The 27298-nt window shown below is 35.6% G+C and overlaps 3 protein-coding genes, 1 long non-coding RNA gene and 2 other non-coding genes across 9 annotated transcripts in view; 3 read left to right on the top strand and 3 right to left on the bottom strand.

Annotated features, from left to right (window-relative positions):
* LOC127879036 (uncharacterized) overlaps window positions 1–27298 on the bottom strand; it is a 465202-nt gene that overhangs the window by 19598 nt on the left and 418306 nt on the right. The window lies entirely within an intron of this gene.
* Window positions 1–27298, bottom strand: part of LOC127879042 (uncharacterized) — a 484339-nt gene that overhangs the window by 220958 nt on the left and 236083 nt on the right. The gene's annotated exons all lie outside the window — the stretch shown is intronic.
* On the bottom strand, window positions 249–27199 carry LOC127879031 (testis-expressed protein 26-like). Of its 4 annotated transcripts, XM_052425621.1 has the most exons (8): window positions 15856–15971; window positions 15572–15746; window positions 11705–11798; window positions 8457–8613; window positions 7908–8058; window positions 4042–4218; window positions 3449–3610; window positions 249–1695 (listed from the first exon to the last, which is right to left on the bottom strand). In XM_052425621.1, exons 1-8 carry the CDS (start codon window positions 15910–15912, stop codon window positions 1385–1387), a joined length of 1284 nt encoding a protein of 427 aa, XP_052281581.1. In that variant the 5' UTR covers window positions 15913–15971; the 3' UTR covers window positions 249–1384. The 4 variants fall into 4 exon arrangements, with proteins under 4 accessions (XP_052281581.1, XP_052281583.1, XP_052281584.1 ...); XM_052425623.1 differs by lacking the exons at window positions 15572–15746; window positions 15856–15971 and adding an exon at window positions 27110–27199; XM_052425624.1 differs by lacking the exons at window positions 15572–15746; window positions 15856–15971 and adding an exon at window positions 27115–27184.
* LOC127879048 (uncharacterized) lies at window positions 9795–11143 on the top strand. Its single transcript, XR_008048893.1, has 2 exons — window positions 9795–9924; window positions 10226–11143. It is a non-coding gene; the product is annotated as an uncharacterized LOC127879048 (long non-coding RNA).
* Window positions 17035–17107, top strand: Trnak-cuu (transfer RNA lysine (anticodon CUU)). The gene has a single exon. It is a non-coding gene; the product is annotated as a tRNA-Lys (tRNA).
* Trnak-cuu (transfer RNA lysine (anticodon CUU)) lies at window positions 17666–17738 on the top strand. Its single transcript has one exon. It is a non-coding gene; the product is annotated as a tRNA-Lys (tRNA).

The raw sequence follows: 27298 nt of genomic DNA, 5'->3' as shown, positions 1-27298 counted from the left end.
AGGGTTGAGCGTGCACGTGTTGTATTAACTTCACATAACCATGTCAGATGTACTCTAATTTAAAATGGTTTTATGTATAACTCTGAGTATATTTATTGGATTAGTAATGATGGACACATTTATGTAAACTCCTCATTTTTGTTCGCGTGAATGTTGGGGTGGGGTGGGTGGCGGCAGTAATTGTGTCAAAAAGTTGTTTGTGTTTAGGGGGTGGGTGGGGGTTATTTAATTAACAAGCAAGCGTCAAGTTAGGCACTGGTTCAATAATTTATTTAATTTTAAATAAAAAATACAACACAAAACAAAACTCTTTAGCATTGAAAAGACACAACGTCCAGCTATATCTATCACAGAATTGAAAACAAAACATAACAAAACATTAACTATACCTATCAAAGCATTTATAACAGCAAAAACAGATACAATTGTTCGAATGACTAACATAATTGTTACAATATATAAATAATTGATTAAATAATTACAATCAGTTAAATGGTTACAAAGCACAGATACAGATTAAATAATGAATTGGGTTATGTTGGACGGAATGTAAATGTAATTACAGCAAACTCTTATGTTTGAAAACTTACATGGCTAATTTTTCATTCAAAGACGGATTACGTTTCGTATACGTACATTATGGACTATAACCCTCTTCACACAATGCACAATATCGCGTCGTGTTTCCTCGAGTAGTGAATGCAATTTCAACAGTTATGAAACATTTGGAGCCGATAGCGATGGTCATTTACTTATTTAGGCCACAATCAATAGAGTTTATTGAGTCTAGTCATAATATTAAATTTTTGTCGAGTTATTGGAGTGAAATAATTGAGTGATTGGAGAAAACAGGTGAGGACGATTGCCTGAGTTTCCAAAGACAAGTTATTAAAGGTATCTGAAAGCTAGCTAGAACTCAAAACATGAAGCAGCAGTCCGCTCTCTACGTAAGCCATACCATACATGTGTAAAAGGCATATAATTAGTATCATTGTAGAAACAAAGTGATCAAATATCATTGCACGCATTAATAATGTTTCAGCGAGGAAAACATGTACACATTCAAATTGATTTTGTAGTAAATTAACATGGGGCAGACACATTATTGTGTAAAATAAATGCAAAAAGCCTCTGGTTTAGAAACATGTATTACTAAGTTGAAATAGGACTAGATAAGTAAAATAACAATTTTATAGTATCTTCATTTAAAATATAATCATTATACATGTACAAATCAATAACGATGCACAAAGTTTCAAATCTATTTGCAATAAGTATTTTCAATTATTTACTAGATACTGAGCTATTATTGTGCCTTACAGGAATGTTCCATTGTTTCTAAACGTCGAAACGCATTAAGATGTATTGCCAAGTCAGTATTTAATTAAAAGTAACCCTGCTCAATCATCTGGGTGGGGCTGTACACGTGAAACGAGAGCTGGCTGGCACGGGGGTCCTTAGCGGCCGGAAGTGGCACATACGGAGTCGACACCGGCGTGCTCGTCGGCGTGCTTACAGGCGACACGGGCTTGTTCACCATATGGAGCGCCAGGCGACCCGTTGTGGGCCTCATTACGACGGGCGGCGCCCCAGACGGCGGCCTCGCGACCATGGGAGGCTGTGGTGACTGCTGCGGGGTGGCTGGGACGCGGCGCCCTGAGTAGGCCTCCAACAGGTTCTTTGCCATTGAGCGGTCTGAAACGTGATATAGAGTGGGGTTGTAAAATAACTGAAAGCAGCAAGCCTCTTAGTGAACGAAAACCACATATGTAACATTTCACAAGCAAAAGTCTACGTGCGCTTCATAATAGCTATCAATTCTGCTTAATTGCACGTATTTGGTGTAGTTGCTAATATTGATATTTTTTAACCAGAAGACAAATATCTTCGGAACAGGATTCATTATTTAACGTGGTAAATAAACTTTAACAAGACGACCATGGGCCCAATGGCGCTCACATGAGACCCAAATGAACTAAACTAATCCGAACAAGAGGGCCTAAATGGCCCAAAGTCGATCACCTGAGCTACCTATGAACTGACCTATTACTAGAATGTGAAGTCCAAGATATACATTTGTATTAAGAACACATGTTCTGACCAAGTTTCATGAAGTGTTAACTATAAAAGTAACTTTTAGACAGTTAACAAGTTTTTACTTTAGCCATATCAGGAAAAATTCCCCGCCCCCTGTCGGCCATATTTTTCAACCAACCCGAACCATTTTCGAATTCTTTCAAGATATCACGGGGACCAATCTTCTGACCAAGTTTTATGATGATCGGACTATAAATGTGGCATCCAGAGTGTTAACAAGGTTTTACTAAAGCCATATAAGGAAAAATTCCCTGCCCCCTGGCGGCCGTGTTTTTCAACCAACCGGAACCTTTTTCGAATTCTTCCAAGGTATCATGGGGACAAATCTTCTGACCATGTTTCATGATGATCGGACTATAAATATGGCATCTAGAGTGATAACAAGGTTTTACTATAACCATATACGGAAAAATTCCCCGCCCCCTGGCGCCCATGTTTTTTAAACCAACCGGAACCACGTTCGAACTTGTCCAAGATATCATAGGTACAAATCTTCTAACCAAATTTTAGGAAGATTGGACAATGAATGTGACATCTAGAGTTGTAACAAGGTTTTACTATAGCCAATTAAAGGAAAAATGCTCCGCCACCTGGCGACCATGTTTTTCACCCAACCGGAACCAATTTTGAACTCGTCCAAGATTTAATAGGCACATATCTTCTGACAAAGTTTAATGAAGATCGGGCAATAAATGTGCCCTCTAAAGTGTTAACAAGGCAAATGTTGACGCCGCACGACGGACAAAAGGGGATCACAAAAGCTCACCAAGAGCACTTTGTGCCCAGGTGAGCTTATAATGCTCTGCCCCAGGCATACATGTTTTTTAACGGACCGGAACCATTTTCGTACTCAGCCCGGATATTATTAGAACAAATGTTTTGACCACATTTTATGAAGATTAAAGTTAACATGTGACTTGTAGAGTGTTAACAAGGTTTTACTAAAGCCATATAAGGAAAAATGTCCCGCCTCCTCGTGGCCATGTTTTTCAACAGACCAGCACCATCTTCAAACTCATCAAATATATCGTGAAAACTTATGTTCTGGCTAAGTTTTATGATAATAAGACAATAAATATGACCTCTAGAGTTTTAACAAGGGTTTACTATAGCCATATCAGGAAAACAACCACGCTTCCTGGATGCCATGTTTTTCAACCAACAGGAACCATTTTCGAACTTGTCCAAGATATAATTGGGACTCGTGTTGTGACCAAGTTTCTTAAAGATTGTACTATAAATGTGTCATCTAGAGTGTTAACAATGTAAATGTTGACGCCGATGGACGGACGACGGAACAATTATGTATGAACTACAACGCACTGATTTTATCGACCAATAAAAAAGACACCTTCGCCGGAAGCGTGCTCGTAGTACTTCCGCAGCGCCTCTGCTCCCAGTTTGTGACTGAGATCTCGCACCTGTTGTACCACCGCCCCTGAGTTGTCATTGTAATGGCGGTCGTAAGTTGTGCGGTTCCGAATGTGATTGTGACGACTGGACGCCGTGGGAACTGTTGAGACAAAACAATGGCGACATGATATTAAGATGTGTATGAATGGCAACTGGTGATATCAGTTTAAACAACAAACTGCTAAAACTTTGTTTATGGGGTAAAAAGCTCGAATCATACTTTTCTTCTGCTTTTACATTTCAGGTTGCTTTAATATTTTGAATTTCTTTTGGGTAGTTAATGTTCTGAGGAGTTTAACACTGACAATCGCGTAATATAAGAAGGAAAGTAAAAGCAAACGAACATAGTCTAATGATTGTTTTGATATATTACTCAAAAAAACTATTTAGTAAGGTAATGGTTCCGTGACGCAGTTAACAATGAAACTTGTGCAAAACCATGCAAGATTCTTAAATACTACGAACTGGTCGTTTAACTACCGGGGCGACCCAATGTTATATAGTAAACATGACAAAGAAACAGGTTCCCACTGGTTCCGGACGCCGCAATCTGCTTCTTCCGGTTGCTGCCATAGCGCGTGTTGGGCAGCTGCAGCTCGCTGGGGTTGGTGCTGTTTTGGTAGCAGTAGCGCTGCACGGAGTCCAGGGTGTACGGAATGTTCTCCTTCCAGTCGGGAGGCAGGTTGTACGCAGACTTAAGCTGGAAGCCTGATATAAGCGACATGAATAAAGTATTTCAGTCTCATTTTGTATTACAAGTTATACATTTTGATAGAAATAACTTTATTTTTTCAACAAATATTTGAATACTATTAAGGTTACTTGTATCATTAAACAAGAGGGCCTGAAAGGCCCAAAGTCGCTCACCTGAGATAAAAAGAAATGACCTGTTCTTTGCGGCCCAAGATATCAATGGAACAAATGTTCTAACCAAGTATCAGGAAGAATGAACAACAAATGGCCCCTTGGCGGCCATGTTTTTTAACAGACCTGAACCATTTTTTTAACTCTTCCAAGATATGTCAAAATTTCATAAGATTGGGAAAAAAATGTGTCTTCTAGACTGTTCACATGTTGTCACTATATACATATAAAGAAAACTGCCCCACTCATTGACGGCCATGTTTATTCACTGATCACGACCATTTTCAAACTCGTCCGAGACATCCACATAACTAATGTTTGGTAAAATTTCATGATGATTAGGCAAAACATGTGACTTCTAGAGTGTTCACAAGCTTTTTTACTATATAAATATAAGGAAAAAGCCCCCCCCCCCCCCTGGCGGCCATGTTTTTTTACCGATCCAAACCATTATCGAACTCAACTGTCCTATCCAGGTGTGGTAGTGCGGTCTCCTTCGCTTACGAAAATGAACCGGTCACAAGACGGTTACAAGTTTGTAAGCACTTATGTAATGCGGTAATATTTATTTGACAAACTCTTATTTCCGGTCAGGATGAATATACTGACTGGTTGTAATTCAATTAACTAAAGGCGTTCAGTCAGGGACGCCTAAATACATTCAAAGAATTTATTTATAAGTGAAAACCAAGGCAGCTTTAACAAAAATAACTAATTTTTAATCAGCCCAAACAGCTTATTTTATACAGTTCAGAAGAGATTAATGGCATAGTAGTCAATTTTCGCTCAGAACAGTGCATTTATCAATGATAAATATCTCTCAAAATTCCAGAGCAGAACTAAAAATAGATTACTGAACCAGGTTAAACAAGGGAGATAAATACTGCATAAATACTGCAAAATCATGCACATGTTGTCTTTCTTTCAGTTATCTCTTAGTTGAAAGGCTTATCATAAGTGTTAATGACTAAAACAGTTATGTTAACTATGAAAAGTCTGTGTTATGAAAAATTACATAACACAGTTAAAGTCACATAATATTGACATAATAAAACCAAACTTTACTACACAGGAAACCAATGTTCTGACCAAATTTCATAAAGTTAACAAGATTTTACCATATCCATTTATAGCCATGCAAGGAAAAATGCCCCGCCCCTTGGCAGCCATGTTTTTCAAACCAAGGTTACCATTTTTAACTCATCCAAGATATCATTGGGACAAATCATCTGAACAAGTTTCATGAAGATCGGAAAATAAATTAGGCATCTAGAGTGTTAACAAGGTTTTACTATAGCCATATAAGGAAAAATGCCCCGCCCCCTGGCGGCCATGTTTTTCAACCAACGGACATCATTTTCAACCTCGTCCAAGATATCATTGGGATGAATCTTCTGACCAAGTTTTATGAGGATCGGACAATAAATGTGGCCTCTAGAGTGTTAACAAGATTTTGCTATAGCAATAAATAGCCATATAAGGAAACATGCCCCGCCCCTTGGCAGCCATGTTTTTCAAGCAAACGTAACCATTTTAGAACTCATCAAAGAAATCATTGAAACCAATCTTCTGACGAAATTTCATGAAGATTGGACAATAAATGTGGCCTCTAGAGAGTGAACAAGGCCAACGCACGACGGACAACGGACGACGGACAAAGGCGATCACAAAAGCTCACCATGAGCACGTTGTACTCAGGTGAGCTAAAAATACAACAAATCTCTTAAAATATATATGTACATGTATCTATATATTATAAGTAAGTTCTTCTTGAATGCTGTAACTTTGTAAACTTTTTTGAGTACATACGTACAGCTCAGCGAACCAGAGGGTCATTAACTGTGAGTTGAATTATTGCAAATATATTCTTGGTCAGGACAGTTTCTTTTTGCCAAAAGCTCATTACAACAACCAATAAAACTAGTTACGAGCATAGCGTTAACCGATGGGGGTATATACGCAAATGGAATAGGACCGTCCTGGCCCGAAACTACATGTACAATACACTATTTTATTATACACGAAGTCCACGTGCAGTGTAACCCCTATTCCGTTTGAAACAGTGGACAATGCATCCACGGGTAAACTCCTTCAGATTTTGAGGGTGGTATAGTTTTATCTTGTTCTTATTTTAGGCTAATCCGTTTTTCTTTAAATCGCATAAAATGACAGCAATATTTGAATCGCCCATCATCCATGTCGATAGAGAAATGATAGAGCTATGCTCGGAACCGGTCATTTCTCTACGCGGAGGTTGCGTCTCATTAGACAGAGATCTTACGACAAGTTGGTTTAAGTTACACTTGATTGCAAAAACTTGTGTACTTTAAAGCAATAAAGATTAACCCATTTATGCCTAGTGGACTTTCCCATCCATTTAAATTGGATCAATTTATTTCCAAAATAAGGGATGTCTATTTATTTCTATATTTAATTTTATTTTACAGAAATTCCTTTAAGCAAACAGCGCAGATCCTGATGAGACGCCGCATAATGCGGCGTCTCATCTGGGTCTACGCTGTTTGCCAATGCCTTTTTCTAGACGCTAGGCATAAATGGGTTAACATTCAGTATATTCTGCATTTCTGATATCAATGACGCATGACAGACTTGTGTGACATGAGTAAAATAAATAAACTTAAGTAGTCGTAAACACGCATGTTACACGTTGGCATTTATTGATAAACATGTATCGTATTGTAAATAAATAATTATATGCAATGTAAATAACAGGCCCCCATAGTGTTCCGACCCGCATTAAATGCCACATCAATATTATAAGTATGTGATGCAATAAAACAGAATTAACGGAGTCCAATATGTTTGTGTGAAAAGAATTATAATTCATAATTTATTGCATCGAATATCTCGAGTCGTGACACAAAAGATATGAAACACAACATAAAATAAACATGGATTACCCAGAATAATCTTATTGCGGAAAAATATTTTCTGTTCATTGGGGAACAATGTGAGAGTAGTTGGCGAGAAAAAGCTTGGTGTTGACACTAAATCCATTTGAATGCATGTCGTGACATCAGATAGAATCGCCCGGATTGTTATTTTTTAATTGTCATATTTAATTATAACCAACCGGACCTGGCACTAAGCGCTAACTGAATCATGTGACATAGATTGCTGTGCAGGGTTTATCTGGCATGACACTAATTGCTCAACAGGGGAATGGGAACGGGTCCTACATAAAAGGAGAATTTTCTGGTCGATTCTTGGTTTAAGGAGGACGACTTACATGTCGTATCCTGTTATGATATAATGTTTGTGGAAAGTAGAATTACAGTGGAAGTTATGAAAACAAATGATGACAGCATGAAAATCTATTTAAGGGTTTTTAATAATGGGTAGCAGTAATTATGTATATCTATAAGAAAGGGTACAACAAGTTATTATGGATGAAACTTTTGAGGGAGAGCAATGCGGTTTATTTCGGACCCAACAAGTTTGACCCCAAATTTGTTCAAATAAGAGGTCAAAAGAACGTGTCCATCGGATGTGGTTGCGGCTCTGCTACTGACCCTGTGGCGTGCCTAAGAAGTCCGTCTGGTAAGTGGACTGGCAGAGGCGCTTGTGAACCTGTGCGATCTTTTCATTGGTCAGCTCCTCGGACCAGCGGCCGCCCTCCGTCTCGCGCCAGCCGTTTCGCGGGAACTTCCACACCAGAAACGACTGGGTAACAATAAACGAACATGTGTTTCTTTTTAAAGAGATAATTTTCGATTTTAATTTTTGTTTATGTCTGCTTTTGAGAAAATTTTAATTTTAAGAAATGTCTTTAAAATATTTTGCATCCGTTTATCGACTTGAATATGCTGGGCCCTGAAACGGCTTATTAACGCACAATCGTGATGACGTATTCATAAATAATTACTGTGTATTCATGTCACGTATGTTCTACATTTATTTGCTATATGAAAGTAACTGCTAATGGAGTCGTGTATTAATTCAAATACTTACTAATAGTTATTTATGTTCAATTATTTGTTACTTCGAGTATTGAATCCAATTGCGAACTGCTCTATTTAAAGTATATCACATTATCAATTATCATGCAACACGTGGTATACTTGTGGTGGATGCGGGTTGTTCGCCCTATTTCCGGACGCTGACCCGGGTCGAATTGGCGTGGTCGGGCGAGCAGTCGGCTTCTTCCGGAACTCCTCGCTGTAGTGCGTCTCCGCTGCAGGGCCTTCTTGCGGGGGGTAACCGTGTGACGTCATTGGTCTGTCGGATAAAAAAGGGTGTTAGATTGTTTGACCTAAATCTATAATTAAAATACAACTTATAGAACTCAGCGGCCGTAAATGTATATCCAACCTACGCTGGACTACACATAAGACTAATACATATTGTACAGATTTGTGAAAATCTCAAATCTGGTGCCAATACTAAAACAGTATATTTTTATTATGAGCAAACGTTCGCCAGTGGACTTTATACACGTAAACGATTGCCGGTGGACTTAAAAGACGTAACTTATAGGTTATAGGTACGTTATCAACCTTTGGATAGTTCAGAACAGAGCTCTCACAAAAACACTGAATGCCTATTCATTAAAACTTATTTTTAGGTTAACGTACACAAAAGAAACACGGGCTATAGGGCTAATCTGAGGATATTCGATATTCTGAGCAGATTGGGTACACTTGTTGTTTTTTAGTCAAATCTTAATGTTCAAACTAATCCCAAACATCATAACAACACATTTTTGAATGTTTTAGCTTGCTTTATGATGGGTGGACTATAATTGTTATTTCTTTAGAATTTTCAAATGACTTAACTTTTGTCACTCCTTACAGATTGGACAATATTATGTGGTATAGACTTTGTTCACAAGCTTTAAAAAATATTTAAAGTTCATAACTCGATCGAGATATGATTTGCTTAAATGGTATGTGAAAGTTTCATTGAGATTTTTTCTGTACTACATCCATATCAAGAAAACATCACCGCCCTCCTTTTTTTCAACGGACAAGTCCCGTTTTCGAACTCCGCCGAGATACCATTTCGACAAATGCTCTGAGCAATTTTTATGAAGACTCGTCTATAATTGTGACCTCTAGAGTGTTACCTATTGTCATAGAAGGATATTTGCCCCACCTATTTTTCAGACCATTTTTTTCAACGAGCTGGAAATAATTTCAAACTGGCCGTTGTACCATTCTCGATTGGAATACATTTTCTGGGCTTTCCTGATGATTGCGCAACACATGCATATTCTATACAGTCAACAAGCTTTTATTTAAGTTTACAAAGTGACCGTAGTGTTTGACTTCACTTGCCCCAGTTTAGAGTTCAGCCTAGTTTTTAGCCGGATTTTTTTCGAAAAAATCTCGGCTTATAGATTGATGTTGTCGGGCGGGCGGGGGGGCGGGCGGGCGGGGCGGGCGGGGTGGCGGCGTGCTCGAAAATGTTAAAGTTCTTATTTCATGGTATAACTTTGGTATGCTTGGACCTAGAGTCTTCAAACTTGACATTAAGGTTGGCCAGGATTAATAGATGACCACTGGTCATTTCAAGGTCATTCATTTGAAGGTCAAGGTCACTGTGACCTTCAATATAAAAAATGTTAAAGTTGTTATAACTTTGGTATGCTTGGACCTAGAGTCTTGAAACTTGACATGAAGGTTGGCCATAACTAGTTAGTAACCACTGGTCATTTCAAGGTCATTCATTTGAAGGTCAAGGTCACTGTGACCTTGAATGTAAAAATGTTAAAGTTCTTATTTCATGGTATAACTTTGGTATGCTTGGACCTAGAGTCTTCAAACTTGACATGAAGGTTGGCCAGGATAAACAGATGACCACTGGTCATTTCAAGGTCATTCATTTGAAGGTGAAGGTCACTGTGACCTTCAATATAAAAATGTTAAAGTTGTTATAACTTTGGTATGCTTGGACCTAGAGTCTTGAAACTTGACATGAAGGTTGGCCAGAACTAGTAAGTAACCACTGGACATTTCAAGGTCATTCATTTGAAGGTCAAGGTCACTGTGACCTTGAATGTAAAAATGTTAAAGTTGTTATAACTTTGGTATGCTTGGACCTAGAGTCTTGAAACTTGACATGAAGGTTGGCCAGAACTAGTAAGTAACCACTGGACATTTCAAGGTCATTCATTTGAAGGTCAAGGTCACTGTGACCTTGAATGTAAAAATGTTAAAGTTCTTATTTCATGTTATAACTTTGGTATGCTTGTACCTAGAGTCTTCAAACTTGAAATAAAGATTGGCCAGTACTAGAAGATGACCACTGGTCATTTCAATGTCATTCATTTGAAGGTCAAGGTCACTGTGACCTTAAATGTTAAAATGTTAAAATTGTTATAACTTTGGTATGCTTGGACATAGAGTCTTCAAACTTGACATGAAGGTTTGCAAGCACACTTAGATGACCACTGGTCATTTCAAGGTCATTCATTCTAAGGTCAAGGTCACTGTGACCTTGAATGTAAAAATGTTAAAGTTCTTATAACTTTGGTAGGTAAAAATGTTAAAGTTCTTATTCCATGTTATAACTTTGGTATGCTTGTACCTAGAGTCTTCAAACTTGACATAAAGGTTGGCCAGTACTAGAAGATCACCACTGCTCATTTCAATGTCATTCATTTGATTTCTGTGTAGGTATGTGAAAGCAAAACAATAAATAGTATTATTTCATCTAAGTTTATTTTCTTACATTTGATAATGAAATTGATGGAAACTTCAAACAATATCTTACTAATTTGCTAATAAAAAAATTGAGATCAAACTTTCCTAATTGTCAATTCAAGTTCATATTTGTGACCTTAAATGTTATTGTTGTTCATGTATATGCATGCATTCAAAACATAACACAAGGTTTGCTCATGCCTTGAAAAGTACTTACATTTCATTTTGACCTTTGAACAATATTTCAGTAATTTAAGTATTGCATTGACAAAAACACGAAAGGTACTTTCCTGTCATTTAAATCAAAAATCCGGCTTCAATGCGGTCATCTCCGACCGCGGAACTCTTGTTGTAGCAAATATTCTGACTACGTTTTATTGGGCAATTAATGTATCCTCCTGAGCGTTTGAAACCTAAATGTTGACGACGCACTACGGACAAAAGGTGATCACAAAAGCTTATCACGGACGCTGTGTCCAGGCCAGCAAAAGATTGCAATGAGATTTATGGAACAACCAAGTCAAGCATCATTCTCCATGCTGATTTGAAATGATTGCTTTCGATGATAATGATAAGGAAAACATAGAATCTGGGAAGAGCTTGGTATAGTAATATGGACTTGATACCAATTAGTGTTTATTTCAATGAGTTGTACATATACTGACCTTACTGCAACTGTGTCTATGGGCTGTTTCAAGGGGTAGTCCCGGTTGTAGGACGTTTGGTAGGGGCTCAGAAAATTGTTCACGTGATCTCGACCTTAAAGAATGAAAGACGATATGAAAACAACGTTGCTTCTTTATGTCATCAGTATCTACCCACAATAATAAATAAATCGTTTATAAATATTCTACACATATTCTTTTAAGTTCCATTTGATCAGAAATTTCAGGTTCAGCATGTATACCTAACTAACAAAAATATGATAAATAATGCGTAATAAAAATAAGCATCGCTTTCCCACGCTTCGGGTGATATACCTTGCGATATTTCATAATACACATTTAGCGTATCGCTTTTCCACGCTTCGGGTGATATACCTTGCGATATTTCATAATACACATTTAGCGTTGTTCAACCTAACGCTTTCCACTGTGGACTTTTCCTGTTTGTACTGCGAACAGGCATGGTTCAAACGCAGACTGAATGAACGATAACAGATTGGTGTTATTCCTGATAGCGGCGTCGTTAATCAGAAAGGCAATTAGTCCAGGCTGTGGGAAACGTTCAATATCGCACTTATTTGCATCTTGCTAACGGCATGCACAGAAACAGAAATGCATTAATATGATAACAAAGATAAACTAACTATATTTTATATAGCCTTCGAAAAATATATGTGTGATACTGAAAATACGCGACGTCGGTATACTGCGATACAACTTCCGTCTGAATTACAAAATTAAGACAGCCGTCTTATGGCCCGGAAGCATGCAATCTTTTTAATCATTTTGTAAGAACGGTTAGATGTTACGCAACTTAAACGATATTTAAATAATACACACATTTCTATAAACAATAACAATAAAAGATACTAGCCTAAAGATTCTTGTTTCATGATTTTCATGAACTCCAAAAACTTGTTGAACACTGATGACAATCACGCAGGCGGTACAGTATATATGAAATAAACCCTGGGATTAATGTATGCACATACATCGATGTTTTACGATGGTATCGAGTCAAGTTAAACCGTAAATCAGACTAAATCACTTTGATTGTATTTTATTCAACGATTTTATTCATATTTATGGCGGCCATAAATTAGAATCTGTGTTTCTTATCTAAACTTTGATAAGCGAACAACAAAAGGCTACATTTGGTCTGGGTAACTATTGTAAATCATTAAAGCAAATAAATATCAAGTAGATGTGCAACTAGAGTTGAGATACCTTTAAAGATTAGACATTTCAAGGCGAGGCAATCGACAATCAGAAAGATAACTTAATCGATTGGAAATTTTAAACAAAAAAAAAATCGCAAATAAGCCCGTATGTCTGTATGCACTTTATTAGTGCTCTTTTATGTTATAAGATTATAACTTTAAGCATGTAAATGACATAAACATTCCTAATACAGTATTATATTTCCGCTTAAACATGTAGACAGGTTATTAAAATATGTTTATATACGACAAAGATAACGCTCCTAGCACTGAGATTATTAAAGCAAAAGGATTAAATTTAAAGTCAACTACCGGTAATGAAGGAGTTTAATCTGCTTATGATACGCGTCACCAAATTTGAACAGAGTCATTTGATCTATGTTGTAGTTCATAATAATCATTTATTTCTCACAGTCAAAATTATACCAAAGCCACGCATTTTTTGTATACGAATAATAAGTCGTGGGTAATCATTTTAGTTTTAGCTTTACTTTTTCTTTGGGTTTCTTAGTAAACCATACCCGTAGCTAGGGGAGTGGAGGGGGGGGGGAGTGCGTTGGGTGCGTTCGCACCCAATCTTTTTTGACGAGTAAAAAAATGTTCTTTAAGTTGCAGTACTTTATTTGATGCAGAAACGGTTATTTAATTTTTCCAGGAACCCATTCAATATGCAACCGACAGGTCACCATGTAATTAATTCCTCGATAAAGTCATTCCCAAGATAGCGCGTGATTTTTATTTACAATTTATAACCGCACAATTGTTGAAGAGGTTTTGACAGCAAAATTTGAGAAGATCTAGGAAGCCGGTCCCCGCAAAATGGAATTGGAATCTTTGTTATAAATGGATATTTGTTTTCCGTATAATGCATAATTATTAACCTGGCACTCTTATCCGTATAAAATCGATACTTATTTATAGATATTTGATACTTGATGATTGTTTTGTAACTTTTGTCATCGTTATTAATGCCTGTTAAAGCCATAACTTTAATAGATATCATTACAAAATGATGAAGCCACGACTTATAACAATTACACATTGTGCACAGCATTTTCGACAGACTGCGTTGTCTTTTTGTTATATCCCCGTACAACCATTTTCGGATTCCCTAAATGGTTTTCCAGCAACAAAAATATCAGCTATGCTCAAGACAGGCTCATTTTGTTGTTGAATGACAAGAAAACAAATCATTTCTACAAAGCAATGTAGCTTTTTTTTTTATAGTTTAACAACACTTAAATGGCATTTGTTCTGCTCTACATACATAACTTTCCACAATGTTTTAATTATGTCAAACTTGACACTAGGAATGTTCTACACTCAAAAAGTTGTTATAATGAATTTAAAACGTTATAACATATGATCAGGTGGACGTTAACGTTAAATGTTCATCAACTTTGACGGATCTTGAGCATATAATGGGCAAATAATTACATCTTTTTTTTCGTCCTGGTATACATTGTAAAGGATTTTTAGACCATAGGGCCAGTAGTAGTACGAGGTTATAGGGTCTTAATGAAGCCTTAAGTGCTATATTTTTCTGAAATTCGTTTAGAAAAATATTACTTAATTGTTGAAAATAGTTTAAAACACAAATAAAGTAACCAGTCATACACTTTTGATTTATTTTTAGTATTGATGCAGATTAGAGAAGACCCAATTTTGTTCATCAGTGTTTGTTGTACAATACACTACTAGCACGTTTAGAGCAATGCTAATCCTCTGGTACTATCCATAGTAGCAGACAAACAATTGTTTTGAAAAAAGTCAAATATTTCCATTTAATTTGCTCGATTTATGAATGGTAGAATGTTGGAATGGTGAAACACGCCAATTTTATCAAGATTCCAAGAAATAATGATATTTTATACCGTTCTTATTGTTTGATTTAACATCCTATAAATTTGTTGTTGCATATGTAAACAAAGTGTGTGCGCGCATACTAGTGTCGGATTAAACACCGTATAAAATGATGTATATCCGTGACTGATCAAAAAGGTGGTTATTGAAAAACGTGGTGGGGAATACATGTATGTTATATCATATTCATGTCGATCAGTCACTGAGTGTGGTCAATGAAAGTGAAATTTCATATTAAAAAAATGCTCTGTAACTTCACTCTCTAAATACAGTTAAAAAGTGACCAGAATGCAGTAGTTAAAGTTTAATTTTCAAAATTTTCTAGGGGGAGGACCTCCAAAGCCACCCGATTGCATGAGGGGGACATCCCCTCCCGCACATACCCACTTCGCCCCTTCGTTGCTCAATAACAATCGTCGATGGCAAAAATTCGCACCCCCCCTTTTCAAAACCCTGGCAACGGGCCTGTAAAAATCTACTGTAGTTAATGCAATATTGTCTAGAGCCTTCCTTTTATTGATGTTGAAGCACATACACGTCCTAACGTCTCTTACACCTCATGAGAAGTAATATGCCCAGTTTAAAGTATGAATTAAATCTTCAGGTTCGCCTCCACAACACAAAACACTCAACAAGTTAAACCGTCGTCGAGTATTGACAAGCAAAGTAAAGCTAACATTTGCTTTACATGTTTACATTAGAGGCTTACTGTAAGAGTTGGCCGATACACGGTTAAACACGGCACACGAACCCCTGGTGAAACTAGTAAATATAACCAACATACCAGAAAAAGGCACAGCAGTGTAAGGCCTTTGAATAACATTCCTTTGAACACTTTCTCCTAATTTTATTGAATTTAATAATTCCACACATTTTTCTTTATCACTGTTATTGTCTGTTTTCTCATAGAACTTCTGTAAGTCGTCTGCCAGACCAGGTCCGATTGTGTCTTCTCCAAGCTAAAGAAATTGATTAAACGTTAATCGAGGTGGGTTTAAGTTGAAAAACATATCACAAAATTCAATCGCGATTTCATTTGAAGTCAATTTAAATATTATCTATTCTTACCCGTGCTTCTGTATTTAACATTGTATAATTTGTCGGAGCTAATACGGCAGTCGCCATTTTGAAGGTTACCTTTAACCTTCGAAAAACAGATATGGATTGGTTAAACTAATCACGTGTCACTGCCGGAAGTATAGTATGGCAACGGCTCGTTGTTAAGAGGTCGATTAAATGCTTTTAATAATAGAATTCTCTTCTATTGATTTTTTTCAATGAAAGGAAACTATCGAATCGTGCGATGCGCTTTGTAAGCAGACGTTAATAATGCGTATGTTATTGGATTTTACGACTGACGGGTGTACTATTATTTAAATGGTTCTTTGACAATTGAATCCAAGTTAGCTCGTGTTTAATGCTCTCATTTATGACTTAAGTATACTAAATTTAGTTCCAAACAGAAACCAATGTTCCAAAAATAAAAAAAGGTCGACAACTCTTCTATTGTCCCTGTATTCTAATGTTACTAAGTTACAGTTCCAAAAAAAAATGTTTTAATTGGGAATGTAGATGTATTTGAGTATATTTTACAATTTACACAGACAGTGTGGCTATGATTCCCACTGCAAGTAAAGGTCGACAACTCTTTTTAGTTTTTGTACTCTCACGGTACTTAGTTACTTTCCTTTAAAGTGTTTTCATTTGGTAATGAAGATCTATTACTAGTAAAATAGGGTATATTTACAACGACAGAAGGCTATGCAAATTGTTGCAAGGTACGAAAAAGAGCCCAACTAACAGCCTGGCACAACGATGTACTTGTATTTTGTAGTATTTTTATAATCGAACTGCGTAAGTCTTGGTTTGAATTAGTTCGTGTTACAGCATATTTTTAGATACATACATTAACCACGTAAGAGCAATCATTCTGGGTAATATAAGCACATAAACATTACAGACAATGCAATTCAAGATTGCTAAAACAACAAAACCTTATGTCATATCGGCTACTTTCGGCAAAATGTTTTTCGGCTTAGTATTGATAGATACACTGGGATTTTATTTGAATAGTTTTAAATGGGATTTAATACTGTTTTTAAAGGGATTTTAATATGACACTTAATGGAGCTCGATTGGCATTTGTCTGCTCGCGTACTACTTACATGTACCCCGGGTACAAGCATGTCAAAACAACAGAGAACCATATAATTTGCATCTTCATCATTTGTACCTTTTTGTATATTTGCCCGGCTAGCTCAGTCGGTAGAGCACGAGACTCTTAATCTCGGGGTCGTGGGTTCGAGCCCCACGTTGGGCGATATCTTTTGCGTTTTGTCGTTTGATTTTACTTTCCGTTCACAAACCATCATTTATTGTATAATTTCAACGATCTAATAGCACAAACGGTCAAAAGTTATCAAATAAAACACTATTAGCCGTACTTTATCAATTAAGAAACTCGTGTACGGTCGATGCACTAACTAGTACGTCATTTACCGGATTTACATTTTTGGAACAATTTTATTTACAAAACACCACACTTATTATTTAAATTTAATATTTGTATTAATATATATTTGGTAAAAGTAGCTATAAAAATAATAAGAATATTATTGTTTAGGGCACTAATGGATATCTCGGATAAGCATGGGTACCGGATAAGCATTAATTGATACAATGGGATATTATTTGCTCAGTCTTTTTAAATGGGATATAATACTATTTTGAATGGGATTTTATTTAGATACAATTAAATGATATCAAGAATCGCATAAACAAAATACCATCATGAAAGAATGCTATTTTTATACTGTATGTGTTTATACCGGATATTGTGTTTTCTATGTAAATAATGTGGTTGCAACTTTCAGTATGTGCCCGGCTAGCTCAGTCGGTAGAGCACGAGACTCTTAATCTCGGGGTCGTGGGTTCGAGCCCCACGTTGGGCGATATGTTTTTTGATTTTTTTTCATCGAACAAATAACAAAAAACTTAATTAAATATATAACTATAATAATAATAAAAACAATCATAAGAATACCATAAACGCCATTGAAATAATGATAAAACTTAATTAACATAGTAATAAGTTTCAATATTAATATTGAAATCATAAATATATGAAAAAAGTAAAGTAATAATTATAAAACAAAACTATATTACAAAAATAATAATTACTGTCAGTTTAATATTAACATAATAACAAAAATATTAATGAAAACGGTTATAATAATTAAATAATTGTAATATATGTATTAATATTATTAATTAAAAAAACCTGCTAATATAACTTCTACTGGTAATAATAGATATTAAAAAAACAAAAAATACAAATAATAATACAAATAATAATAATGATAAAAATAAAACTTTTTAGTAAAATATTTATTATAATAACAATAGTTATAATAATAATAATAATAATGATAATAATAGTACTAATATAGTACAAAATACTACATAATAATAATAATTAAAAAAAACTTGTTATTATTATTATTACTATTATCATTATTATTATCCAACGCCTACTCAAGCCCGTGGTTTTAATATATCACGTCATCTTTCCGTACATCACTTTTTAATACTTACACCTAACACCTAACGAAACTAAGTTTGGTGTAATGTAAGCTCTTAGCCGAAAACATTCCACCTCTTTCGCCGTTTACTCACAATTCACTGCATATAATCCTAACAACGATTTGTGTTTTCCAGCACAATCATCCAATATAACAGTACACATGTTTATAAACATCCTTGGTTACTGAAAATGAAAGACGCCTCATGAATAAATAACGAAAGCAAACCATCAGAGATGCTTCCGACGATTTGTCGTGCAATGCTGTCTGTTGAGCCAGATAAAGAGATATCAGAAGCTTACTACACAAAATCCGTCCAATTAGTTCCGATAATTTCAATATTTTTAGTTCCATTTAATAATACGTCTTCAAAATGTATTCTTTCATTCTATTATGTATTAATTACAAACAGGACACAAACAAATTCACGATCACTTAATAGCGTCCACGTTTGGCACTAACGTAAACGCAAATCAACTACACGTTTCCTTGCCGCGTTTATGAGGTTCCTCTGCGCATGCGTGTACATTATGCGAGATCCAGTCTCCCTAACTAAAACAATGCCAGTGTATTTATGCTGTTTTTCCGCAGCAGGTGTTGAAAAGGTCAAGCGGCCGATAAGCCCCGATATTACGCCATCTCGGCGGATACTGTTACACAAAATATATGGATATATCATTCGCTGATTCGCTGCGCAGTAACCCAATCCCTGAGAAACCGTTAGCAAGGGTCAAAGACACCTACACAGGTCAGCGCTACACGCGGATGCTGGTGTGTCCGTATTGTTAAGAATGACAACCATTCTTTATAATGAATTTAACAATTGTAAATTAAAATACGGGTAGTAAAAATAACGTTGGCTGTTTGTCTCTTGTGACATCAATTGATAACTTTTTAAAATAATATAACAAGGTTCTATGAACGTAATCATCACAATACGTGTATTAACAATGTCATAGCGCGCCATGTACGACTAGTTTTATTGATGCACGTGTTTATTTCTATTATTGTTTATCACTTTACTCCTTGTCAATATATACGTTCATTTACAATTATCAAGAGTTGTAATAATGAGCACTGCAAATGTATTATTATATGATAAATAACTATACATCCACAATATGTTTCCTATTGAAAACGAGCAGTTTTGATGCAAAAGCTTAGCCGAAATAGCACAATCTGAAACACCAATAATTAGACACAGGTGGAAGTAACGTACCCAGGATAGTAAAAAAAAAAAATTTTTTTTTTTTTTTTAGAAGCCCAATATATTCAATATAATATATAAAATCATGTTTAATGAGAATTTTTTTTTTTCAAAGAGCCATGAAAAAAAATCCCCACCCTCTGATATTGGAATCATAACATTTTCCATAAATAATTCCATGTAATTTAGCTATAATTTAACATTTTTCTCCTTAAGAACCCAATCTATGGTCTAAAAAAGATAAAGTTGCTTTTTTCCTCCAAATACTTCCAAACGTGTTTATTATCAAAACCAAATGTTTCTGTATCTTGAATTTACCATATGTATGCACAGATATCTAACATGACGTAACATGCCTCACAATTAACCAGTTATATATTTCTTTGCATTGTTTTATATTTTGAATGATGGGCATTTTGCCTTTTGTCTTGAATATAGCATATCTATCTATCTACTTAAAAGAAATGCTTTTCATATAGCATATGTAATAACAAACAGTTCGTTCATTCTTATATTAAGAAAAAATATTGCAGCACACTATGTTCTGTTTGAATCATATATCAGTACATTTTACTTTGTGTTATATAATTATGCGAAAGTTGTTCTTTGTCGATAGAGCAGGTTTTGTCAAAGATGTAGATCAACTATGTTGCTAAAATCAATTACTAGATTATCACCCCACTTCTTCATTTTATCATGTCTTCCATACAATTTTATCAATTTTTGAAATAAAATTATAATATGATGAGAAAGGCATTTTCACTCAAAATAATAATTTTTCTGATACAATTCCCATTGCTATTAATACACAATTTAATACCATACACTGTTTTCATACTACCCTTTTGTATGCCTTTATTTCAGTTTTGAAAATTAAAAAAAAAATATTCCTCACCTCTCACAATTTAAGAAAGAAATGGATGATGATCTAGTAATTTATTAGTAAATATGTTCTTAATAACTTATAGTATAATTATCTTTTTGAAAAATATAAAGCTTCAGACAAAATTAATAAAAACAATAGTCAGTTTATAAGGTTTTGTTACTTTATATGACATAATTATTATGTTATTTAAATGAAATTTAAAAGGGTGTTTCATTCCCTATATTCCAGTGTGTAGTCTCCAAATGTGTGATACTTCCGAAATATCAGATATTCTTATATTGAACAGCCCTTGTTTATGTAAAATTTGGGGCCGTTACGAGGCCCCATTCCCCAAGCTGAAAATTATGTTTTTCCCCAAATTGGAGAAAAATTCCCCAAGAGAACCAAGCTACCTAGCATAAATATCTTTTAATATGACCACCCTGACAATAGCCATGCAACCTGAACAATAACAGGAAAATGGATCTTAAGGTTATTGCGACCAGTCTGCCATTTCAAGCGCAGGCTGATCTGGATCGAATCTCTTTGCTTAACATCTTTGGTTTCACTGACTAAATAGCGAAAGTTTGGATCCGCATCATTCTGCGCTTTTAAGCACAGGCTGGTCTGGATCCAAATTGGTCACAAGCGCCTTATTAAAGGTCCCTTTTACTGTGATGCTGCTCATATATTTTATGTTACTTTAATGTAACTTGAAAACTAGTAGCTGTATAGGTTTGATTTTCATGGCCCAAACTTAGTATATAAGTAGCTGTATAGTCCAAATTTATTGTAAGGTGACATAATATTACTTATTGATTTGGTACTAAAAGATCCGGAACAACCCATACCACATTTAGGGATACCTGACCATGTATGTGACAACCTAGACCACATAATTCCATTCATTTATGAACAACCCAGGTACAATTTTATTGAGCATTATCAAACATAACACATTCATAATTGAACAGAGTCATGGGAAAACAGACCTAAAAGACATTATATTATAACAGTAAAATGGACAGGTTTTAATCCACTGTCTTTTGATACCACACAGTCAGTGGCAATGCTTGTAAGAACAAACTGTAGTCACTTTCAAAAGAAAGTAGTCAACTATCGACAAGTATGAGCTACCCAGCGTATAATATATTTATAGGGTTTGTGATTAGTTTGAATCCAGATCAGTGCGTGACTGAATAATGAACAGCTCAAAACCCATATTTCGCGAAAGCTGTAAGTTCAACATACATGTCTGACAAAATTTTATTCGGTCTGACAGATTTTAGTATCTTGTCAGACCGACTGTCTGGTAAAATTCAGGAAAACATCTAATATATATAAATGGCTTGGTCTGACAGTTTTCTGTTCATCTGACAGATTTTTTAATCTTGTCAGACCGACTGTCTGAGCTTTTGTGAAGTCTGGGATCCTGATCACACTGCCCTTTCAAGCTGGTCATATTTGCCTGACCGTCCCTTTTCCCATGGCACCGCACAATTAATGTTTATAGCCCATACAAATGATCCGATTTCAGAAACAATTACATTAATAAATATCATAAATGTGGCCCGATTTTTCTGGTCCGGGTTGTCCACGATTCATGGTTTGAACTTTGAAGCCCTGTCCCCCAGATTCACGAGTCATGACACCAGACATCATTTCCTTTTCCTTGATTGCTTTACTTTTTGCATATATTTTCCAAATTTAATTCAGGGTGCATATTATTAACTATACTCAGTAACGAAAGCATGTCCAACAGTACATAAATATAGTTTTTAACGGTGAAACGCAAGTAAGTTGGTCTTTGTTAAAGACGAAAGCAATGCACCGTACTTGTACATGTCTAATTTTAAGCCTGAATTCATCGTATCAAGCTTTTATCACACCGCTATAAAATATCTAAACTCCACCAACACTTACCAAGTCATATATTTACTCATTTTCGTCAATATCAATATTCCAAACGCATGCATCAAAAATCAAATTTGGAACAGTTCAAACTTGTTTACTTGGGGTCATATTGCGGGACGACTTTTTCCCCAACTTACCATATAAAGTGCAGCGAACAACGGTACCAGTCAGGTAAACGTCTTGGCCAATGAAAACATTCGTTGTATTCACGGTTCTGTCAGCAGCTGAATGGCGTCTGTTAATATTTCTCGGAGAGAGACAAACAAAAAACACCGAAATTTGATCGCAATGAAGTCGATTTGAATGAACTCTTTGGTATTCGTGGTTGCATATGCATGCATTATGTGACACGCCTCGTTGTTTTTAATGAATAGGACGCGAGCTATCGAATAAGCGGAGAAAAGTCAAAAATATTGTTTGAAAGTCTGTAGAAGATTTATTCGGGTTGACAAACGGACTCGAAATATTGCTCGGTTTTCGACCGTCTGTGAGTTAACTTTTTTTGAAAGGTTGTCCAATTGCCCATAGGAGGATCAAGGGATGCTTTGGATTAAAGCTATTTTTGACATTTTTGCGGCCCGCGAAGACAGGTCTATAATAAAGTCTAGTTAATGACCTTGTTATGATTCCAATATCAGAGGGTGGGGATTTTTTTTCATGGCTCTTTGAAAAAAAAAAATTCTCATTAAACATGATTTTATATATTACATTGAATATATTGGGCTTCTAAAAAAAAAAAAAAAAATTTTTTTTTTTTAATATCCTGGGTACGTTACTTCCACCTGTGTAATTAGACAAACAAATGTGACATTTTCTGGCATTCAGAATTCGCTAGCAAAACACATTAAATTCACGACATCACAATTACGTATATACTCCAGCGAGATCGCGTTACTTCACGGTTTGACTGTTGTTGTAGTTTGACATAAAATTTTATATTGTTGTTGTTGTTTTGGAGATGAAGGGGAAGCGTAATAAATTATTAATTGCATTACAGAAACCGTTTCAAGTTATTTTCATACACGATATCATGGTAAATATATGTAGTTTAAATGATTTTCAGTGCAGGAGGACGGATCACATGCATCGACTAACGTCAATCCAAAACAAATGACTCGAAACATACGTTTTTGTTCAGCGATAACGCTAATGGCCACAAAATGAAAATCATTCACACGTAGAAAGTAAGTTACTAAGTAATTTATTTAATAATCTATCTTGTTTTCATATGAATACAACCTATATTTAACTTAATGTTTTATATTATATTATATTTGTATTGACCTATTTTTTTATAAGCTTAAATCACTGGCAGTAATAAAGATACGTGTACAATTATTTTTTTTATGGTAAAGAATCCAAGTTATTTTTAACATAAATAATATTTATACATTTTCTTATAAACTAATATTTGCATATTGCATATGATAAGAAGCAACACTGTGTATACTAAGAGGAACGAAAAATCTTTGTCACATATACAAATATGAGTCTTCAAAGAATTGTATTATACTTCGAAACACGATTGGTTCTGTGAAAATGGATAAAAATGTATACACAATTATTTCTCAGTAAATGTTAAGAGTCCAAGGGCCGCCCCTATTATGTGGGTAATCCCTCCAACTTGCTTACATCCGGTCAATCCCGTGTATAGGCATTAGGGCGCTTTGTTGTGATAGTACGCACTGTCGGTGTTAGGTATCATTTATGATTTTATATCCTAATTGATTGTCTTCAACTATTGATGCTGGTGCGTATTTCTTGAAATTAACTATTAATATTTCCAATCAACCGCTACATTTCCCAAACGTGCTTTAAGAATGACAACACCAGAAAAAGCGTTCATTCTAAACTACGAGCTTTAATACGTTTTTATTGCTCGATTATCATTGGCTTAGTTTCAAATAAACTGAAGTGTTTATCTTATTAACACGCGTACATGATAATATTAAATTAACAATACCGGTAATAAAAATAAATTGAAGATTATAACTACAGTTTTGCGTACATATACCTTGTATCTTTATTGAAAGATTTTCACTGTGCCCTCCCGTATTGTGTATATGCACTCCAGCAAATCAATCGGGCAATATCAGTGATATAAAAACAGAAGGAAACTTGAACAACCAGCTCTTAATAAACTGCAGGAATGGGCCCTAGTCTGTCAACAGACTGATACAATTTTTTTCTTTTCTAATTTCACAATTACTTCTTGAGATGTACTGCAATACAATATCAAAGCTCCTTTTCTCTTCTGGCTGAATTTAAGCAGATAAGAAAATGTAACTCTGTTTAGTATAAGTACAGTACAAGAAGTAGGAGAGAGATATCTCTATAAAATGATAATGCAGGGTTGTAAACAGTCTAGAATGGGCCCCAGACATTCCGAAAACACGAGGGAAAAGACCGTCGAATTCCCTATTTTAATTAGACGTACGTACAGATCAACACGAATGGAAGAATTAAATCATACATTCTTTTGTATACTTCTTAGCATGTTAAATGTGAACCGCCCTCATGTTTTAAATGTTATCTCCGCTCCTTTAATACATCTGTTAAACATAACTGACAGGTAAAAGAGTTCAAGGTCACCGTTAATTGCGTACATTTCACAGATTAACCCATTAATGCCTACTGGACTCTTCCATCCTTCTAAATTGGATCAATTTATTTCCAAAATAAGGGATGTCTAGTATATTTATTTCTATATTTAGAATATTTTTTACAGAAATTCCTTTAAGCAATCAGTGCAAACCCAGATGAGACGCCGCATCATGCGGCGTCTCATCTAGGTCTACGCTGTTTGCCGAGACCTTTTTTTCTAGACGCCAGGCATAAATGGGTTAAGTCATGCAAGGTTTAGTGTTCTCATTAACGGAGAGGGTAGCATATTTTGCCACATATGGGATTAGATCCATTTTTGCATGACGCGGATCAAATACTTTAGATTGTTAATTCGTGTCAAAGATGTTAAATTTCTATGATGCATAAAGGCAGGTGGTAAACCATATTATTTTTTGGCGAGTACTCGGGCAGCCGGCGGTTAATTTGACCTACATTGGCTCAACATTGAACATTCCCGCTGAAAGGTCACAGGGTCAGGTCAGTACATAAATTAGGTGTGAAGACTCGGCGATGACCTGTACATAAACTCTGATTTACACACGGCACCAACGTTTGTCCGACCAGCTACCGTTGTCATGGGCAATTTATATCACGGATTCTAATTTTAGAATTTTAGCATATTGTTAATCTTTACTATTCGTATGTCATCTACACCCATTTTAGCTGCGATGATATCCTATAATACTTTTCTTCACGCCAAGATTTCAATTTTGAACAAATGAAACTGCAGGAAGCGCTTATTACAATGCTTTTTGATCAGGTTTGATTGTGCGCATGTGTAAAAGTCACTCCGAAGGCACCATATTCTGCTGGCCTCTCAGATACTCGCAAAGTGAAATCCCCCAGCAACTGCATGGCAAGCGTTTGTCTTTTGGGTCATAATTTCCGTCCGTTAAGTCCGTCAAACTTCAGAGGGCAACGCAAGGCGTGTTACCATTTTGATGATAAACGTGACACTGTTGATCTATTAAAATGCTGGTCCAGGAAACCCGGGACGCGAATATCATATTCCAACATACTAAAATAGACCAAGAAATAATATATTATGATAAAACCACGTACATTCACTGGTATGCATGAATGCAAAAGGCTGGTGACCAGGAGTTTTTGCAGACTAATATTGTATATAAATTAATACTGAATATTGAAATCAAACATGCGAATTGCAGCAAAACGTTATGTTATTGATAACAAATAGCATCCTTTTATGCCACTTAAATGATCAGTTGAAATTGAGCCTTTGTAACATAACGAGTTTGCTAATATGTTTCATATGGAGCTTTACTATCGGTGTAATTTGATTGTATGATTTCGAAAAAAGAGTTTTATTTTAGAACTAGAAATGTGTCAATAGAACAGGGATGATTGAAATATACAGAATTGAGTGATGTTTTAAAAATTCCATTAATGCCCATTCAATGTTTGAGCGGAACACAAAATGACACACATCTACTTTCAATAGAAACTCTGTGTCAAACATTTCCTTGCACTAAAAAGTACGTGTCCAACATGCCCTTTTCTTATAACCAAGCCACTTTGTTGATAAACGCGCCACGGCACTTAACCAATTTATGCTTAATGGACTCTCCCAATCCTTTTAAGTTGGATCAATTTATTTCCAAAATTAGAGATGTCTAGTATATTTATTTCTATATTTAGAATATTTCTTACTGAAATTCTTTAAGCAAACAGCACCGACCCTGATGAGACGCCGCATCATGCGGCGTCTCATCTGGGTCTTCGCTGTTTGCCAAGGCATTTTTCCTAGACGCTAGGCATAAATGGGTTAATTTCATATAATCACCAGCAGCACATGATAAGCCCCTTATTTGGCAGCGGCCGGTCAGAGTTAGAGATACTTGCAAATTAAAAATAGCAAATAACATAATATAATCCATTAGTCGCGCTTTGGTAAAAACGGGCTTAATGCATTAGTGTAAAGTATTCACCGTTTCGTGTAGAAGAGAATTATTTTAGACGAAAATTTCCATAGTTACGGAAAGTGTTGTTCCTGATTAGCTTGTGTGAATTGAACAGGCTAATCTGGGACGATTCTTTACGCACTTACATTAAGCCTGGTTTTATAAAAGCGCGAATCATATTATTTCATACGAACTGATAAAGACTTACCTTACCGTTTTATGCGGTTCTTGAATGTGTGTCACCAACGACCAATGACAACGGCGCTATGACGTCATAATCGTTAGTTAAACGTTATTTTAGCTTTACTGTACCACGTCAACTGACACAGTGACTTATATCGTGACGCTATAATTGACGTCGTACAGGAAGATAAAACTGAAAATTCAACCGAAGGGA

The sequence above is a fragment of the Dreissena polymorpha genome, chromosome 4, assembly GCF_020536995.1.
Source record: "Dreissena polymorpha isolate Duluth1 chromosome 4, UMN_Dpol_1.0, whole genome shotgun sequence".
In the NCBI taxonomy this organism is placed as follows: Eukaryota; Metazoa; Mollusca; class Bivalvia; order Myida; family Dreissenidae; genus Dreissena; species Dreissena polymorpha.
The sequence above is the reverse complement of the archived record's forward strand: the minus strand, read 5'-3'. Positions and strand labels throughout refer to the sequence as shown.